At 35.1% G+C, this 21,045-nt stretch overlaps 1 protein-coding gene across 1 annotated transcript in view; it reads left to right on the top strand.

Annotated features, from left to right (window-relative positions):
- Positions 1–17,818, top strand: part of LOC120624384 (G-protein coupled receptor dmsr-1-like) — a 28,471-nt gene extending 10,653 nt beyond the window's left edge. Inside the window, exons 2-4 of the mRNA XM_039890896.1 lie at positions 5,111–5,974; positions 8,554–8,740; positions 17,566–17,818. Of these exons, the coding sequence (XP_039746830.1) occupies positions 5,186–5,974; positions 8,554–8,740; positions 17,566–17,744 (1,155 nt within the window). The 5' untranslated portion in view covers positions 5,111–5,185 and the 3' untranslated portion in view covers positions 17,745–17,818. The remainder of the gene's footprint in view (positions 1–5,110; positions 5,975–8,553; positions 8,741–17,565) is intronic.
- The last annotated feature ends 3,227 nt before the right edge of the window (positions 17,819–21,045 follow it).

Below are 21,045 nucleotides of genomic sequence, written 5' to 3'. Positions count from 1 at the left end.
CGGTATGACTTTGTTGGTAGGGTAGTAGCTAGCCACGGCAAAAGCCTTCCACCAGATCACACCAGAGGAAATTCAGAAATTATAAATTCTCAAATTACGCCTCACGGAGATCGGATCCGGGACCATTTATAAGACCACAGCGCTCACCGCTGCACCAACGACGTCATTCTCTTGAGATTGCGGGATTTAAGAGGATACCTAATCGCTTGTGCTATCATTGACAATCCGGGATAAGAAAATGAGCAGAGCCCAGTTACGCGAAGGGATAATTGCAAGGTCGAGGTCACATGGCCTTTAAGATAATATTAAAGAAAGAAAGACTATCCTAAAAGGCAAAACTCCCATTCTTTACAACAGTGATGTTTGCTTCGAAATAAACAGGGTTACAACGGCGACCGATAACTGTTTGTGTTTACAACGCTGTGCAGATAAATTTTTGTACCATTTGCCTTGTAGAAACTAATTTTGACCTTATTGAATGATAAGACTAATAATTGACTAATGAGAGTGACTAATAATTAATAAAATAAAGTAAATAATATTTTAGATTTCGGAAAATAGGTGTGGATAAATTCATACTTCCACAAGAAATCCCAATTCCGATGACTCGCGATTGCGTGGACTTAAGAATAAGTTGGAAATAGAAAAAAGGCCGGCCAATTACAAATCAGTGTAAAGAGGATTCCGTACCTACTCGGCCTACTCCTAAAAAAAACGATTGAAGTAAGGTGTATGAAACTGTAAATTTGATTAAAAAAATCGGCATAGACTGTATGAATGAAGTGTAGTCAAAACAAGTATAACGTTCGGTTATTATTAGCAGAACTAAATTTGTTGATGCCACATGTTAAACGCATAATGTAGGAAAACTAGTATGTAATTAGTAAAACGATCGGCTGTGACGGAAGGACGGACTGACAAAGTCGTACAAACCAATCCATTTTTACCATTTTGCTACAGAACCCTAAAAATTGAACAGTCGGTGGACGTCTGTCAGATGCGAATAATCAAAAATATTTCGTTCTGGCCGCGTTCTTCGTCCGGGTTGTTGTTTTTTGAAATCCACAGGGAACCTTTTTTATTCCTCGGATAAAAGTAACCTATATTACTCTGTGTCCTTTTAATAAACTCTATGCCAAAAATCATCTTGATTGGTTGATTAGTTAGACAAACAAGCTAACAAACCCACTTTCGCATTTATAAGATTAGTAAGGATATAAAATATACACGAAAGGATAGTTTACTAAACGAAAGAAAGTTTCAAATTTTTTAAGGAAAAAAAATCTTCTTTAAAATCCTGTGAAAGCGGAGCCCACATCTAGTAGTTTCAACGTTTGATGTGTAACATTAAATAAATAAGAAAATAATTGCGTTACTTAGACGTAGAAAGTTACTTACTTCATTACGAGTAATTACTTGCGAATACAAAGGTAGGTAACTATATCGGATTCAAAACAAAACCGCTCCCCTTTATTGGATACCCGAACTACAGAATACTAACGAGTACCTTCGTTTGATCTGGTTATTTGGCGCATTTCGGATGCGCGAATGTCAACTGAAATATTGAAATTATCTATTGTAGATAAATACAACGGTAACTCATTAAATACCTATAATAACGACAGGAGTCCAGCATTATTTTATTACTCTACTACTAAAAGTATGTCAACTTAATTATTGAAATTATCTATTGCAGGTAAACATAACGATAAGCTAACTATGTAACTCATAATAACGCTCTGAATCCAGCAGTTTTTTCTTATTCCTTGGATACAAGTATGTCAACTGAAATAACAAAATTGTAACGGTAACTAGTTATGAACGTTCGAATTCCAGCAGTTTTTTTCTGAAACTACACTACACTACCTTGACTGAAATCACATCTGGTGGTGATGCTAGCTAACTAACGTGACAAGTTTATGGCAGTTACATTAAACTGTTAATCGGATTTTTACACGGTATGGTACCAGAAAGCTGATTTGCTCGACGGTACTATTTTTTTTCATTGTAATAATAGACTTAAAAATTGACGGATCAAGCTGATAGTAAGTGTAAAACTATCGCCTATAAATAAAGCAACAGCTCGTAGGGCATGCAGTGAACTCGTCTTGCAACATGCCACCTAGAGTCCACCAACCTGAGGCGTAGGTGCTAAGCCTCATGTTCCTAATAATACCGGCACCCATGCCCTTGCGACTGGAACACAATTTTGCAACAATGCCGCTTAGCGGTAGAAATAAGCATGGTGGCACTTTCTCGGCAGTCACATAAAGCTCAACTACTGAAAACTAGCTGCGCCCAAAGCCCACCAGAACATACTAGTGATAAATTCAGAACATGAATTTCCAAATTGCTCCAGCAAGTGCGCGCAAACGTGACCTTCCACTCACTACTGCGCCAGGGGAATTGACGAACAGTAAAGAGGATATCTATCAGATAATATTATGATAATAACGATAATGATAAAGTTCCGTCGTGAACGTTATCATGATATACCAAATGTCCGTTATATGACCAATAAAGCTTTCGTTAATAGAGTTAATTATTCAACGCTGGCAAAAAGGAGATTAACAGGCTGGAGGCTATCGATTGTTTTGATTCACAAAAGCCTTCAACTACTTAGTTCATATATAGATATATATATAGGCAGCCTTCGCCGTTGTTATGCTTATAGTGAAAGCAAATGTTTAAACAATAAACTTTATCCGCTAAGTACTTTGGGGCCTTCAACCTTCGCTACCCAACTCCACGTTACATTAATGTTAAATGGTGTTACTAAATGTCGTTGATAGATTAATCCTATCTCCAGATGAATTCAATCACATTTTGCTCTCCATATTTACCTGCGTAAGGTAGGTAGGTTCATTTGAACTGACAACTTGACGGTTTTGTGTTTGACAACACCCTCACTGCGTGATTTTCGTAAGTTTGTTTTCCTTGATTTTTTGCATGTAGGTATCACAGTTTCATTGTTTGTTCTCGGCAAGAGCGTTTTATTACCCACGCATTACCCCGAGAAAATATTGGGATTTTTACCTTTAATGTAGTTATGGAACGATAGACTAAAGTGTAGAGAATACTCATATATATTTTCTTTTAGAAGACATCGTAAGTAGAATGTGGAGCTAGTATGTATAGCTTTACTACTAGAAAGGCTACTTTTAATTTTACTATAATATTATGAAGTTTTTATTTATATCTCTTTGCAATTAAGTATTTTACGATGAGCAGAAGTGGTTGGAAGTTACCAGAAAAATGGTTTTTAATAGTTGAAAAAGCTGTAGGTACAATGTGTATTACGGATTTAATATAAGTAGTACCTAGTCACCTACGTACATGTTCCTTCGCAGTATTTCGTAATAAGAATCAACGCATATTGATAGGTTTAAGTAAGTTAGAAGGCATTTTGTATCTATGGCTTACAAATAATATACCGAGTGTACGCGGCGTTGCGGCGGCGGTATAATTTCTAACATTTACGGTCTTTCCAGGCAGCAGAAAAAAAATCGAATAGGTACACACATGTTAGCACATACATAAATGTCATAACATAATAATCAGCTTCCAAATTTTTCATCACTAGTAGTAAACTTTAATTATTTTGAGTATTGCTCCGAGTTACTGTAGATCATATAGATTACAGAGGCTGCTAGGTAAATCACTGCGTTTAAGTATAGGAATGGGAAGGAAGTAAAGATATTGTTCGCAGACGAAGTCACGGGGAACCGCTAGTTAACATAAGTTACATATCTGGTAAGATATTCGCGTATTATGTCGAAATTTATTAGTTTGCATTACGGTTCCACATTTGGCAAGGTAATAAATAACCTACAGGCTACACGTGATAGATAAAATACACTACATTACGACCACATAGTTATTACACTTTTATATAACACGTTACCTCGAGGGCATGATATACGATCAAATCAGAAGAAAGAGAGGGGACAGAAATGTGAAATAAAATTTGTATGGAGATAAATTTTTCATCCTGGTCAAACATTGATAATAATATGTTATTTACCTACCCAAAGGTAAAAGTGGTAATGACCTATATTTATGGGGTGCGAAGTTCAATCCCAGCGACGTACCTTTCGATATCTTTTCGGATTTCTGTGCGCTTTAAGCAATTAAATATTACTTGATTTGATGGTTAAAACACCGTAAGTTCTCCATAATGTTTTCAAAGGCGTGTGAAGTCTACTAATCCACATTTTGCTAGTGTTGACTGCGTCTAAACCTTCTCACTCTGAAGTAGGCCATTAATGATTAATAATCGTGATGAAATGTTATGTGTACGATGTATACAAAACCGTTCACCACTTTTTAATTCATGAATTGAAATACTCTTTCATCATCATCATCATCATCATCAGTTCAACCGATTGACGTTCACTGTTGGACAAAGGTTTTTTTAGGGAGTTTCAAAACCTCGTTGGGGGCCAACGTACGGTCTGGTGCGGGGTTACCGTTCCGGCAACTTACGTTTTTTGTTCTTTGTATGGAGACAAGATACCCTACCATATACCCTTCCATAATCATCATATCAGCCCATTACCGGCACACTACGGGACACTGGTCTCCTCCCACAAGTAGAATTGAGGAGGGGATAAGGCCGTAGTCCACCACGCCGTACTCCTGGTTGCACATTAATGCGTTACAAAGTACATCACTCAAGTAATATTCGAAAAGCATTGGTATGCAAAGGGGGTATCTCTTTCAGACAACAGTTGGGAAAGTAATTAATAAGTGTAAAGGGAAGTTAAGAATATTAAGCTTCATCATATATACCTACCTATAGGCGTCCACCGCTGAAAAAATGCCTTTTGTAAGAATCCAGCGTCCAGCGGATCGTGTAATGAATAAATGGAAAACCTGCGTTTCTCGATGCAGGGTTGCCATTCCAGCATCCCATCGCCGTTCCAAAATAACCATTGGTTCTTTGCGATAACGTCTAATCCATTATCCAATCCGTTTTAAACTTAAAAACTAGATATTTAGAATGCATAGAAGACTAGGAACTAACCTTCAGCTCAGAAAACATTTCTAGGTTTAAGTATAACTATTGCTACAGTTAATCTTTACTCAATAATATTCTCTTTATTTTCAGAAAATGCCTTTTCCTACGCCGAGACGAAGACATCGTTTTGTTGAGAAAATATTTTTCACGCTGTGAACGGAAAAGATGTCTGGTACAGAGACAGGCGGGAATTCCACGGCACTGGCGTACTGCATGCCTGCTGGGCCTAACTTCCAACGGATGTACGTTAAAGTGCACGGATATATAGCACTGATCATCTGCTTACTGGGTTCCGTGGCTAACTCCGTAAACATCGCAGTACTTAGTCGCAAAGAGATGATATCTTCGACGAACTCCATCCTTACGGCTTTAGCTGTCGCTGACCTCCTAGTCATGATTGATTACGTACCCCTCGCTCTTCATATCTACACGAACATAGCTGAGGAACTCAATCGCAATTCATACGCTTGGGCAGTTTTTGTGTACTTCCATTCCATATTTAGTCAGACTTTCCATACGATATCGATCTGGCTGACAATAACACTAGCAGTATGGAGATTTGTAGCGATTAAATTTCCGCAGAAAAATAAGACGCTATGTAACAGAACGAATACCAATATTGCTATAGGAATAGCGTACTTTGCATGCCCAATTTTGTGTTTTCCCATTTATTTCGCCATGTATATTCAGGAGCTACCCAAAAAACATGATGACGGTGGCAACAGCACTGTAAATAAAACTGAGTTCATGAACATATCCGAGCCGATGTATGCTATATCCATGACCCATAATGAAAGCCTACTGACTGCGATATTTTGGATATACAGTGTGTTTTTGAAACTTATACCTTGTGTAGTACTATCAATTTTGAGTGTGTGCCTAATTTTAAAAATGAAATCAAGTGACAGGAGGAGGCAGAAATTGTTGAAAAAGTCTGCAATCGTAACCAAGGAGGTAAGTTGTCTAGTTATTTATTCAGACTTTAGGTTTAGATACAATAAATAAGATACTTGCAGTCTTAAGATGTCTTTTCATTTAAACTTGCATTAAAAAGAGTTTACTACTTTGATATGAATGTATATACGTATCATATTAGGTACTCACTAAAGATACATCAATATTGTTAACATATAGTTAAGTAGATCCTTCTTGACCCTAAATGATGAGATAATAATAAGTAACTTTTTAAATATACTAGAAAGTTAGATATAAATAGGAATACAAATTATGGCGAAATTAGAATCTAAGTCTCACTAGCCATCATATCGTGTCCCGAGTACTTTTCCAATTTAGCCAGGGTATCTACCGATATCAACATTTATATGTTATTTTTTACTCAGTTGCAGTGACATCTGGTAAAAATATTTTCAGATCACGAAGATTTCATCTCCATTTTAAAAGCACATAGGTATTTCCGTGAACAGAGATGAAAATGGTCTTTTCTGCAAGTTTGATATGCATTTTAGGTTTAGCTATTTATTTATGTAAAATAAAAAACCAATATTAACGGGAGACAAAATCCAATCAGGTTCTATAAATAATATACCGTTCTGAATGAGCTACAAAATTCGCAAATAGCATATTAACCTTTCAATTCAGTCATAAAGTTTGGTAATAAATAACTGCCAAGCCTAGATGGAAATCGGGAACTTTTAACACGTTTTAAAGGAGGTGGCAATAAACTTGAATTCAATTTAACTTGATTAAATAGAGTGCTTACGGTCTTTCACAGTTTTTCACAATTAAATAAAAAAATAAGAATTACGCGTCTCGTTTAAAGGTATGTTGGTTCGATGTTAGATGACTAGTTACTAACACGTAGCGTTTAAATTTGCGTCGCTCAATCACGGACGCTCGCCCGCAAGACGCAAACTTATAAGCAGTTTGCTTTGTTGTATAGTTTCGTCATTCCTAAATGATTTAATTATTTAATTATAATACATACATATGTATTATGAAAACCCATAGACATTTTAAAACTGCAAATGAATTTTGCACGAATAGTGTGAAATTTTGCAGAGAACGTCTGGGTGTTTTAAATTTTGTTACATTGTACCTACAAAATCGCGCTTTGGGCAAACACCCACAGGAATTTCTATTTCCACTGTCGTCATAAACACAATAAATTGTAACGACGTTTAGGTATCTCTTGCACGGATTAAACTTAAGGCTTACTGTGATCAAACTAGTTACATGAGGACATTATTTTGTTCGACATATTGTGTGCGAGGATGTAACCAAGGTAACAAAAGTTCGTCTTGTATTGTAGCAAAGTTCATAGCGAAGTGCTTAAAGATTAGATCATAAGAAAAATAATAGTTATGAGGCGTGCAGTATAATATCTATTGACCTTTGAATTAACAATTCCGAAACAAGCCATGAATAATTTTATTCGCAACCATTTGACTTTTACAGAAGTCGTTCTGTCGCAGTATGCCTTAACGACTAAGTACCTAGCACCTACATAATTTTCCACAACATTTCGCGGAAAAATGTATTATTCTAATTCAAATGTACCCATGGGACGCAGTACCTACGCGATAATACTAGGGTTGTATCCATAATTTTTTTTCTGTACAACCCATATCATAACTTAGCCGTTACATTTACCTGCTCAAACTTTTGAAATATAGAAGACATTGCTGTTTTATTTTAAGTTTTGGAGTTTTGTTATAAATATATGATACGTTCTTAGACAAACAAAAATTCATAGCAAATATCGTTCTTAATTTTTTTTTTTAAATCATGTATTTTGATGAAAATAATTTGTAAATAGATCCTGTCGATCAATAAGTTTCTCTACAGCATCTCTTGGCACTGCTTCTATCGATTATTGCAATGAAAAGGGGGGGTTAGGCTTGGCAGTATGAAAACGTTGGAATATAGTACTTAGTTCTTTTTTACATGAAGTAGTAATGCGAAGCGGTTCTTCGTTGACCTGGTGGATCACGAGGAGGTTATTTTAGTCCATGCGTGTCGAACACTCCCTGCCAGTTCGTAGAGATTTTCCCTCCCCAGAAAAAAACAGTTTATCTATATATATAAAAGGCAAAGGTGACTGACTGACTGATCTATCAACGCACAGCTATAACCACTTGACGGATCGGGCTGAAATTTTGCAAACATAGTTATTACAATGCAACATAGGCATCCGCTAAGAAAAGATTTTTGAAAATTCCAACCCCAAGAGGGTTAAATAGGGGGATAAAAGTTAGTATAAAATCCTTCATTTGTGAATTTTTTTTTCAAGTTAATTCCATGAAACATCGGTTTTAGGTTTTCGATTAAAAATTAAGAAATCCGTGTTTCACAGGGAATTAAAGTTTAAATGAAAGTTTTTGATTTCTTAATTAATCTATGTTCATATTTTTCTATTAGAAGCAAGACATTTTTTGAAACCTTTGTAGTTAAAATTGATCAAATCAAAAATTGATCTTAACGTGGGCGAAGCCGCGGGCAATAGCTAGTTTATTATAAATCCACAAGTTTTAAGAGAAGAATATAATAAGAATATTAAATATGTTTACATGCAGGGTGAAAAGACTCGTCTACATGATGACGGTGGTAAGAAAGCTGGTGGTGGCGGTCGCACTGACCGTACGACACGCATGCTTGTCGCACTGCTGGGCCTCTTCCTCGCTACAGAACTGCCGCAGGCTTTGTTTGGTCTTCTGACAGCCATTGCACCGCATCTATTTCAGATATGTTATTATGCATTTGGTAAGTAAAGTTTTATTTTTATTTATCTAACTGAAAGTTAGCCTTTGACTGTTATCTCACCTGGTAAGTGATTTTGCAGTCTAGAATAGTAGCGGGCTAACTTGTTAGGGTGTACGGCAGTTATATAAATAGGTAGGCGGCAGGTATATTAAATCTAATCGGTAACTACGCTGCACCGTACGGGAACACCGAATGCTTGGCGGCACGTCTTTGTCGGTAGAGTGGTATACGGTTGTTCAATAATATATATTCATAAACTCATTTGGTACGCCTATGTGGCATACGAGAGACGCTCACTATCAGCCAAAAGAGACGTACGCTACATGGACACGCTTGCATAATCACACACACTCACAACAAACACAAACACACACACACACACACACACACACAAACGAACACACGCATACATATGCATAAACACACACAACAACTATTATGTTTCTTGCATGCTGCACGAAATAATTGTATAATTTATTCATACAACAACTTGTTTTTGGAATATAACATAATCATAGCTTAAGTTTTTTTTAATATATTTTTTTTAATATAACAACGGCCAAAGTCTTCTAGCACCAAAAATGTAAAGGGAAAATTCTATTTACTATCTATAATCTAGTTTGGTCGCAAACCTACGTTGGAGTAACGTAGTCGATGATCATCATCATCACCATCATTGCCCATTACAGGGCACGGGTCTCCTCCCACAGTGAAAAGGGTGTTAAGGCCGTATTCCACCACGCAAGCCGAGTGCATGAGTGTGGACATGTACCTAGTGGATGTACGGTCTTAATATCTCACTTCTTAAAACGATTTCCCACTTAATAGGCAGAGGACTACGAAGGTAATTGTTATGGTAAAGAAGTGGTTGTCAACGAAATTGCGCCAGATCCTTATATCGAAATAAGTACAACCCTTGCGTATGAATAATTAACGGTAAGCAGGAAAATAAATACACTCAAAGCTATTTTAGTCTTAACTTGTAAATTACTTAATCCATAAGCCATTAACACAACGCTGGAGTAATAAGGGTTCTCGGAGGGAACGTGACGTATTTACGCAAGGCTCACTTTCCAATTAAATCCGTTGAGAAGTAGCATTAGTGATAGTGCTTCACTACACGGGCGATTCTCTTGCTGCGGAAAACTGCTCGTAAATCGCCGCCGATGTAAATAAAATTAATGGTAAGAGCTGTGGTATTCCCGTGGTGGGATAAACGCTCGTGCAGCGTAGCACTTTATTTCTTTTTATATTTATTACTTGGTGTCGGTGACTTGAGTGTCGCGAATCTCTGATAATTTTAATGTAAACGAATGTTTCGTGTGGTGGCGGTTGATCAGGATACAGTTGGCTGGCTTTCGGCTGGTGTTTTACGAGGCGACTAAGGAATATATAACGGAGATGGGGCAGCAGCTTCCTCACTTTTACTACAATCTACTACGAAAACCAACTACTCTTTATAATACCACTGCAATTGCTATTAATTATTGAATTAAAATATATATTTTTGTTTATAATTTTACGCCATTAATAGAAAAACATACAGACAATGTTTAAAATATAGGATCGTGCAATAGCAATGTATAAAGATATATGAAAACAGTTTAATTTAACAGTAAAAATTGAAATGAAACAGTAAAAAAAAATCTTTGAAGTAGAATAAATTTTCCCACAATCACCTATAAATAAGTCTTATAAATAGGTTTACTAAATTAACGAGACATTTCTAGTTTTATCATGAGTGTTATTTGAGTAGTAGTACTTAGGTATCGTAAAAAGCCTCGCGGCTCCCTGAGGCCAGAGGTCATGATTGAAGTCGATAAATTTTATGATCTCTTGGTAGTATACACGTCGTGGTGCTTAAATAATATCTATTACCTACGAAAATGTATTAGGTGAACAAGATACTTAACCGAGTAGAATTTGGCACTAGGAAAATAAAGAATGAATAATAATTTATATTTGACTTTGAGCGAGTTGCGAGGTCACATCCTCGAGTTTACTTGGGCGAATTTGCACATTTTCCTACTGTACCTTCAGAGCCATATCACTTCTTAATTAAATAAAAGGTACATAGTAGCTTCGAACTAAACTTTGTAGGTATGTACTATACGAACATAACAATATCCTAAAACGACGACTAATTGAAATTATATCGCGTCTTTGTGTGTATGTTTTTTTTGTGTATATGTGTATAAGGGACAGATTCTAATCCTTTCAATAATTGATGAACAAATTACCTTTATTCATTTATTATTCAAAAGGTTTGTTGTGAGATTCTTTTAAATTAGTTAGTGTGGTCGATTCCATAAACTAAATTAAAACTTTAGAGCAGTTGGTCTGGCACAAATATTAAATTTTCTAAATATTTAAACTGCAATCTACTTGAATATAAATTAAACCTCTTTAATCTTGAATTAATTTGTATATTGTTTTCTTAGAAATGGGAGAAATTAATTACAAAATTTGTTGTTGATTAGTTACGTCGGCAGACAATTGCTTTCAGTTATTTATTATATACTTATACGGCGATAGCCAAGTGGTATGCGCTTCAGCTTATCGTACGGGGGGGGACCGTGTTCTATCCTCGGCATGTACCTCTAACTTTTCGAAGTTATGTGTGGTTTAAGCAATTAAATATAACTTGCTTCTACGGTGAAGAAAAATATCATGAGGAAACCTGCATGTCTTAGAGTTTTTCATAATGTGCTCAAAGGCGTGTGAAGTTTACCTATCCGCACTTGACCAGCGTGCTCATCATTCTCATTCTGAGAAGAGACTCTTGCTAATTTGTAATTTGTAAATAATCCTTCAAAGGTTTGTCGCTCTCCATAGACAACTCTTTAAAAGTAGACCAAAATACATTAGTTTTGTCTTGATGTCGCCTCCGTTGTTCAATTAGCAATAGTTGGTTCTGCAATCTCACTCAAACAGTTATAAGACAAAAGTCTAACTTTATGTACCTGACAAACAATAGGAATATCAACCTATAAAACGAATGTTGTTATTCTAGATATCATATTATAGATTTTTTTAATGATTATCAATTTGATAGGTATATTAAAAGTGTCCGACTTTCAATATAGTGTAAATTATTCTATTAGTCAAGATCTTACACCCATGTTGAGGGACTTGTGAAAATAAAATATCGAATACACCGTATTATGCTGGCGGCCATCTTGGATAAGAAATTTATGATAGTATAGAATAATCTACTAGTCAAGCCCTTTCATTCGATACCCATATTGAGAAAGTTGTGGAAAAATATTATGTAAGTCACCATTTAGTGGCGGCGCCCATCTTGGACCGATATTCATCAAACATTGCTAAGAGGTCTACCGACTAATTCACCTTTAAAACGACAAAAACAGAAAATCAAATTTACGATGCCATAGATACACACACATACACACACGCACACACACGCACAGATACGTCAAACTTATAAAAACCGCCGGTGGTTTGGTATATTGGTTTTAGAAGTGGTAGCTTCGATCACTCGCAAGGTCAAGTTGGTTTGAATATTCTCTGGTCTAGTCTGGTGGTAAACTTTTGTCGTGGCTAATTACCAACCCTACCGACAAAGACTCGTGGCCAAGCGATTAAGCGTTCCAGTACGATGTCGCCTAGAAACCGATAAGGAGTGTGGTTAAAATATAATCCCTAACAGGTTAGTCCGCTACAACGCATACCGCATTATCACGTTACATTATGTTGCAGTCCAAAAGTCATGGTTGTCGGCTGTTATTTAACGCACGTCTCTGCCCGCCACCGCATATAGGTATATCAAGCGCAAATAGTTTCGAGATTATTCTCAGCGTTTGTGCTTAAAAGAATCCAACCGCAGCTCGGAATTTCATGTGGGTGCAACTCCTACTATTCTCTTCGACCAATTTAAATATCGATGTGTGACCGTTCCGTTCTGCGTATTTATAGAAATTCTTGTAGATACGTACCATTTGTACAAACCTTTACTCTTGAATTTTGAACGACAGCTTAAAAATTAGGGGTCCTACATTTTAATTTGGCGTATTTTTGTAAATGGCCAATCCATACCATAAGCGCGCCTTAACTGTGACAACTAAGGTAAATTACTTACATGATTTTTCCGTTTTCTGACAAAAAATTGTTTCAACGATGAAGATAATGTTTACAATTTATTTCTTCTCCTTCTTAAGTACATATATGTATTTTTTATGTTTTACCTATCTCTAACTAGATTATTCCAATTCATGAAAAAGTTATATGAAATCTTACAAAGACGATACCTTAATACGTCTCTACAAGTTTGCATAAAATTCCCAGCACGAAATTAAATTTATACAAGTAGTGGGTAATACATTTTGTATTGGGGTTCCTTTTACAAGGCTTCTGTTTATTATTCCAAGATATCAACCGTTAATAAAGCCAATAATTAATAATTCACAGCTTTCACCAAGCTAAAGTCAGTTTCAGTTTATTGCGCTTCTAAACTTTATGAACATATCGTACTATCTCGGAATTAGACGTACCTGTTACCTGACACAGTTTACTCTTTCAAACAAATAAGTAAAAGGTTTTCGTTGCGCAAATTTCGGCCAATTCGATTAACTTTTTCAAGTTCCGTACCTTATTGTGCAAAGACTAACCCATATAGGGTCACATCATTGTCTATCTGTGGCTGTTTTTCTCAGTAATGGTTATAGGTATCAAGTTGTAACTTAGATTTGCTGTAACATTTTTACATTCCTATTCAGATGGCAGTAAAGAGGGCCTTTAAAAACGTTGAATCTTAGTTAGTCTAAGTTTGACTTAGGTATAGGTTACTTCATTCTTCTTTTTTTAGTAATTGCGTCGTTTGGCTAAGTGGAATTGGACTTGCATTATTTGTAGAAATCATTGTGAGCTCTTTGAACAAACTATTATTTGGTGATCCACGGGACACAAGAAGAGTAAGAAACAAAAAGGGTATCAAACATAATTCCATTAAGTACTGCTAAGTTCCATGTATCTTCTTTACCAATACTGTAGACGTGAAGCGCAGTTTCCGCTAAATTTTATTCGTGACCTAACTGTTTTTATCTATCACGAGAATGAATCATTAGATAATCAGTCAGAGAATTGTTTATTTTCACACTCTTTTTATATCTGCAGAAGCCATTTTGGTACGTATTTGTACGAACAAAGCTTTGATGTTGGAACATAATATAATTATAAAATTAGATGTTTTTATTTTAGTCCCTAGAATGCCGCTGCTTGGAATAAACAGGCTTTTATTTAGGAATTTATCTATTATGTGGGTTCCAATAGAGGTATAGTGAATTTTTTAAAGTACACACACACTTCGTAGCTTTAATTACAAATCTGATAATGGAATGAAAAGTAGAGTTTTAACAAAATATTTTTTTTTACATTCTTAGTTATTTTGTTATACTCGCAGTAAGGCATCGGTATCTATGAGAAAATATAGAACGAGGCTTTTTGATTGTCGAGATTTTGTTGAAATAAAAAAAAAAATTGTTGTCTGTAAAGTCGGCTTACTGACGATTGTTAAACGTAACAACGTCGTAAGAAAATACTGATGGAATGGTTGCATTTTTCAAAAGAAAATTTTAATTTTATTTGTTTGATGGATATTATCGTTGCTATAAACAATTGACACCACATTCACTTTTCACTGCACTTCATCCTTGCCGAAAACATGTAAATGTATTATTGTATAGAAGCTGTCCACGCGGACGCATCGCTCACTCAAGTAGGAGAGAGACAGATGTCGAACGCGGAGGCCGACTGTGCCTCTTTGTCGCTCGTTCCGTGCTCTCACTTGCACTTCAAGCCTTGAATGGAACGCCTCAGAGCGAGGTAACGCCGCATACGTCATGTTTTTTCGTGCGTGCAGCCGGCTCCATCGAATTATAAGACGTTGTCACGTCAATAAATGCAATAAATCGGTTTCAAAATTACTCTAACAAAACCGAAACAAATAGAATTCCTGAATTATTGTTCGGGTCGACTTTATTAAATAACTCTATTTTAGGCAACAGCCGACGTTTTGACTAACGCTTACGACATGCGATGAGATGTGTTAACATAAATATTATTTTGTATATCCCGTTTCAAAGTCGGGGCAGTTAAACTCGCGGGCCGTGGTGACTACGCAGATTTATGTACGTAGTTGATGGAGGAAATATTTCAACCTCCCCCATCGAATTTTCTTACTCCTCGGCTTTCTTGCTTTCTCTAGTATTTTAAATATTAAACCAGTGAATGTATTTAGTTTCTCTGCTAATAGTGTCTAGACGATGTCATTATATACGACCACTAGATCAAAAAGGAAAACTGTATCCTCACTTTATACTGTGCTAGAAGTGAGATGTCGGGAAAACTCAATATCCATGAATTTTTGCATCGACCAAGAAATGGAACCGAGGACCTGGTAATCTAAATTCAATCAACCTAGCTCTAGTAAAATCTATCTCATTTGTAGATTAAATCCCCAGTTGTTTTTACCTATACCAATTTGCCATTTTAACATGTTAAAATAATCTGTCTGCGACTCGGTCCTCTGAAAATATAGGTCAAGTTGTATCTAGACCAGTACATTGATTTTCATAAAAGTTGACGTAAAATTATTCTGACTATAATCGCTTTCAAACTGTGTGCAAAACAACTGTCCCCATCAATTCAGTGGATATCGGGTAATGCATGAGCAGATACAAAATTTCACATTTGTTATTTTATTAGGGAAACTATAAAATTAATATATATAAAGAAAAGCTATGTTAGCGTCCAATACCTTCTTGTGAAGTAGTTGGGTGATTGCATTTCTACAAGTGTGGCTACTGCGAAGTGTAGTCGGGTTCTGCTAGTCCATACTAAGTAGTATTATTGATGCGAAAGTTTGTCTGATTGTTTGTTTTAGAATGGTTAAGCCAAACAAACACAATAGGTGTATGTCTAGCTCAACAAAAGTACCTATCTTGATCAAAATTAACACATACATAGCTAGAGAATACTAGAGTTTTAGATGGACAACAGTTGCTTTTCATTGCCTTACTTGTTTTTAGGCACTTATTCAGATACTCTATCATCTTTTTAGTCTATCTCTATCGATAGAGTCTGTCAATAATTTGTATATAAAAAAATTAGGTGGGTTTGTTCCAAAGCTTTATTTAAAACTATATTTGTTTTAAAGTAACAGTTTAAAACAAATATATTTTTAAATATTTGAAAAATCATGAGATCACCTCACTTTATTTCAACGTGATGTAATAAAAACGGACATATTTTTTCATATTTCAGAGAGAATCTCGATAGGTTCATGCCAAAGAATATAAACCTACCAATTTCAGTCGCTTTAAGTCATCTAAAGCTTTTTGGGTCAGGAGGACTTGTTCTTGAGGGTCTCATTAGGCGTATAAAGTGACAAGGGAAAAATGCGAACCCAATGCATAACAACCTTTTTTCATGTTTTAAGTGTCACTACAAATACTTTATGCTTACTAAGTAGTAAGCATTATATAAATATTATATTTTAACATTATCATATGTTGGAACAATAGTTAATTACCGATACCAATGGCGAAAACCTTATTTTGGTATCCGTGTAGCGGCCTTATCGATTCTAAGCGATAATACCGCCTTTTTTTTATTCTACTCCAGTCTTTGTGTTTTTCTCTATCCGTCCTTTATTTTCCTAACTCTGTAGTGGTGTACAAATAAAGAGTTTAAATAAAAAATATGTACTAAAATAGGTCATCATCCTTTGCCCGTAAATCTTCTGAGGTAGAACTGATTGGATCACACATTTTGTTATAATTTGGACCAACTTTTTTAAGTACTCTTCAGGTATGGTATCTCCAAGTTTTTAAAAGACACACTTCGCTGCTTAATATTTGTCGACCCCACCTGTGTATCGACCCCTTATAAGACACGCAGCATCAACAACATGAATAGAAGTATCTTCCTGTGCCGTCAACACCTACTCGACGGAAATTAAATTGGGATTGTAATGAGGGTTTTATTATATGTAACATTAAGCGAAGTTCAGAATACCCTTAGTATCAGTAATATATGACGAGAGGACGACGCGTGGACTGCTTGTTCAACAGGCGTCACACAATTCAAACAACACTCTATGCACATGATGCTTTCATTTAATTTAAGTCGAGTCGGTGTTGAGCCGATACGGTGACTGCGATGGCTATAATAATAATAATCTTTATTGAAAGTTATAAATCTAGTTGTTAAAATATACAGATAAATTTATATTCAAAATAATACTACTAAGTAACAATAAAAATGTTGTAAACGATGTAGATAACCAAACTTTTACAAAAAAAAATTTACAACTTACACAAATAAGGCAGATAACGCGACTGTTACGTTACGTTTTTAACTTGAAAATTTGCACTTAGGGGTTCAGCTATAAGGCTCGCTTGCGCTTATAGCTGGTTTAAAATTACGGGTTAACATAAATGTTTAATTATTTGGGTTAAATTTCTAATTCCATATTGTGTTGCGCCAAGTAAACGTCAGTTAACCCGGGATCTTTAAATATATGACCCAAGGTTTGTCTCTAACACTTTGTTCTGCAAAGCCTAGTTGAAATTTAACCTCATTAAATAAAGTACCTAACCGTGGATGGCCCAAGCGTGCCTTAGTGTAGGTAGGTAAGATAAAAGTAGGTAGTGAAACGGACGATCAAACGTCATGATTTGAGAACTCTATACAAAGGCTGATTACCGTTACTTTAGCGTTAAGTTTTTACTAGTTGCACTGTTTATTGTATGTGTTTGATAAGATTGAATGCTTTCTGTATCCTAATGAAAGTTTAATATTGGCAGGTGAGGTGATGGATCTAATGGCTCTGGTCGGCTCTGCGGTGAACTTCGTGCTGTATTGCAGCATGAGTCGCCAATTCCGGTCTACGTTTACACGTTTAGCGGGCAAGGTGTTACCAATGCCTATGAACCGCCGCGACAGTGAGCTTGCGACCACTACTACTACGTCCGTTAAAGCGTAGCGAGCACGATCCGCGGCCACTACGGTTGCGGAGCTATAAAAAATTAAATGGAGGTATTATTACGCGAGCCACACAGATATGACGTCTGGCATTGTGGAAATGTTTCGACGTTCCATTCAAAATTCATACCAAATATATGTAAATAAGATTTATCTAAAAACAAATCAATACACTTGGTGAAAGATATTCAATCTTTTATTGATATATTTTAAGTGTATCTTATGTAATATATTTTGTATGTCATTTTTATCCTTTGGGCCTCAGTTATATACTTTTAAACCTTAGAGTTGATTTAAAAGTAAATATACCTACGAAAAGAAATGCTTACTATTTTCAATATATTTTTGTATATATTTTAAGTATGTTACAACGTGAAAGCAAAAGTATTTATTAGAAGTAATATAAGGGGTTCCATTGTATATCTAACAGAACTATACGAAGTCAAAAATATAAATACGCATAGTTTACATATTAATACAAAAGTTGATTCCAAACTAAAACTTTTCGATTCAATATCATTCATGAGTTAACGTTATCATTGCAACAGCAAAAAGGTTATGCTCCTAGGTATTATAATAAATATAGCTAAACTATAATTCTCGTGCGGTCATACGCACACACATAGGTATGTGTAAATACGATTAAAAGTCATTACAATTAGAGATATGAATTCTTTATAGTTATTAGGTCACTTCTATAATCTGAAGAGTGTTTTTATATTGTTTTGAATAGCAGACCGAACTACTGCGTAGCGTGGCAAGGTTCAGCTGGTACCTATATTATTTATGATTGAAGTGAAAATTGATTGGGTAAACAATTTTGTTTTAGTGGACAATTTGATGGATGCTTAGGCAGGATTGTTAGCTTAAACCGATGAAAATTGGTAACTTATTGGTAATTTCGTCATGGTGCGAATTTCGGCGATAAAAATATTCAGACTCAAGAATAATACGCAAAATTTTTGAAATAACAAACAACTAATTTCCCATTAGAGATTAGAAGAAAATTTAACATCTTTACACTAAGAAAGTTTTAGAATTACCTTATGATCACACACAAATAGACTTTGTAGCCTTAAGTCGGGTTCTGTTAAGAAATATCTCAAAAAATTTAAGAAGTGTAAGGCACAGGGATGCCATAATATGTGAGAATTTGACACAGTTTCTGCCGGACTTTTCACGAATCTTCAGAGAATGTTCTAAATTAATACTAAATTCAATTTGATACAAAACCATTTTAAACTGTTTTTTTAGGACTATTCGACTTGGCTGGAGTGGGTATACTTAATGGCCAAGGCCTCAAGGTACTTAAGGCCTCAAGACGAAATCGGCATTTCAGTACAGAATGAATAAAAGTGAAAACCAAAGAGAAGAAATAGTTGAAATGATACAAGTATAAATATTGGCGTATAGCTCAATCCATTTAGTACAGTGTACCTAAGTGTCGCGAAATTATAAGCAAAAAGCTTGTATTCCAAAATAGAGGCACCATCTTTAGGCATCCGTGTTATTCCAATTCGTGAACGAGCCCGTAAAACAATTATCTTAATTGTTTTACGGGCTCGTACGGGCTTTTTTTATGGAAAAGTGGAGAAATCTCTGGAAAATAAATATTTTCTTTCATGTATGATATTATAATTGATAGTTTAAATTGAAATCAAGTTTTACAACGAAAAAGTTTATGTAGGTACTTATATCCCTAAGTGTATGTAGGTAGGTATATCGTATATTATAATATGTTTGTAGTCTGTAGATATATTTTATATATGAATACAACTGTTTAAATGTTTTCTGTTGAGTATTTATTCAGTGTCAATTTACTTCTTGCTGTGTGAGTAGGATTTTAATATCTATTGATCTCAGATTTTTCCCATGTATAAATAATTATTAGCGTCTGAGCAGTAGACTCAATAACTTTTGATTATAGTTTAGACAAATATCTATGAAAATTAAGCATGAGATTAGGGTTATTTGAAGATATCTTAATCTTAATATATATAAATCTCCTGTCACGATGTTTGTCCGCGATGGACTCCTAAACTGCTTAACCGATTTTAAATTAAATTGGCACACTGTGAGTAGTATGGTCCAACTTAAGAGATAGGATAACTTAGATCTTTAATTATAGTTGCAATTTTATTTTATTGCAAATTATTTGGCTATAATTAATTGGCAGTCACATGTTATTTATATATATATATATATAAATACTACTATATATAAAGCTTAGCGATACTGAATACTTTAAAAACAAAATCAAACGCTGACGAAGTCGCGGGCAACAGCTAGTATATATATATATTAAAATTTGCATGTAAAACGTGTGCCTGCGTTCAGATAAACTTTACGGAGACGACGATTTCAATTAATATAAACAAGGATAAATGGTGCTGTTTTAAGGATTGTATTACAGTAATTTATTATAAAAACGACGCCGAAAATAAATTTAGCTCCTCCTAAAGAATAATTTTGCTATTTAGTTTAGTTACAAAAAAAATAAAGATGTACTTATATGTAAATGTTATTTATATCGAATAGATTTTAAATAAATATATTTTACTTGATTAATCGGTAGCTTAAGGCAACCTGAATTCACTGATCCTATTTCTATATTTTGATTGGAATTTGGTCGATTATCACGTAGCGATTAATCAAGTTTTATTGCCCATATATTAATTGAGAGAACAACGAATAGTTCGAAGTACTATTATTTAGAGAACGCCGTTATATGATCGGGCTGATTGTTTTGAATGCTTGTAGGCCAAATATATGGTATGACCTAATTCATAAGGTCATTTTGTTACAATTGTAATTGCAATTTTAGAAAACCTCCCTTGACATCCTTTTTTGATGACCTCCCAGGTTCAAATCCTGGCAGGGACAATTTGGAAATTTTTAATGTCTGCATTTTCTATGGTTTGGTGACCGTACCCACAAAGACGACCCGCTAAGCTATTTAGTGTTCCGGTACGTTGTCGCGTAGAAACTACTGCTGTCTTACTTTCTAAGATGTGAGTCCGCTACGATCTTAAATTGCATCATACTTATCTATATATAATCTGGTGGGATTGCAATCAAGGAATAACTTGTAGAGGAATAAAAAAAATAAAAATGTATAGGAGTATTAGTCCTAGAATATTTGTGAATTCAATAGGCCTCACATTATTATCCATGAAAATTAAGCATTAATAGCATAATATTATTAGCAATAAGAGGTTTTTCTATTTGATTAGATATTTTCATTCAGGGCTATGTTTGCGAAATATTGAGATATCTTTACAATATTATGCAAATAAGAGCGC

Source organism: Pararge aegeria, chromosome 6, assembly GCF_905163445.1.
Source record: "Pararge aegeria chromosome 6, ilParAegt1.1, whole genome shotgun sequence".
Taxonomy (NCBI): Eukaryota; Metazoa; Arthropoda; class Insecta; order Lepidoptera; family Nymphalidae; genus Pararge; species Pararge aegeria.
Note: the sequence above shows the minus strand (reverse complement) of the source record. Positions and strands in the feature narration are given on the sequence as shown.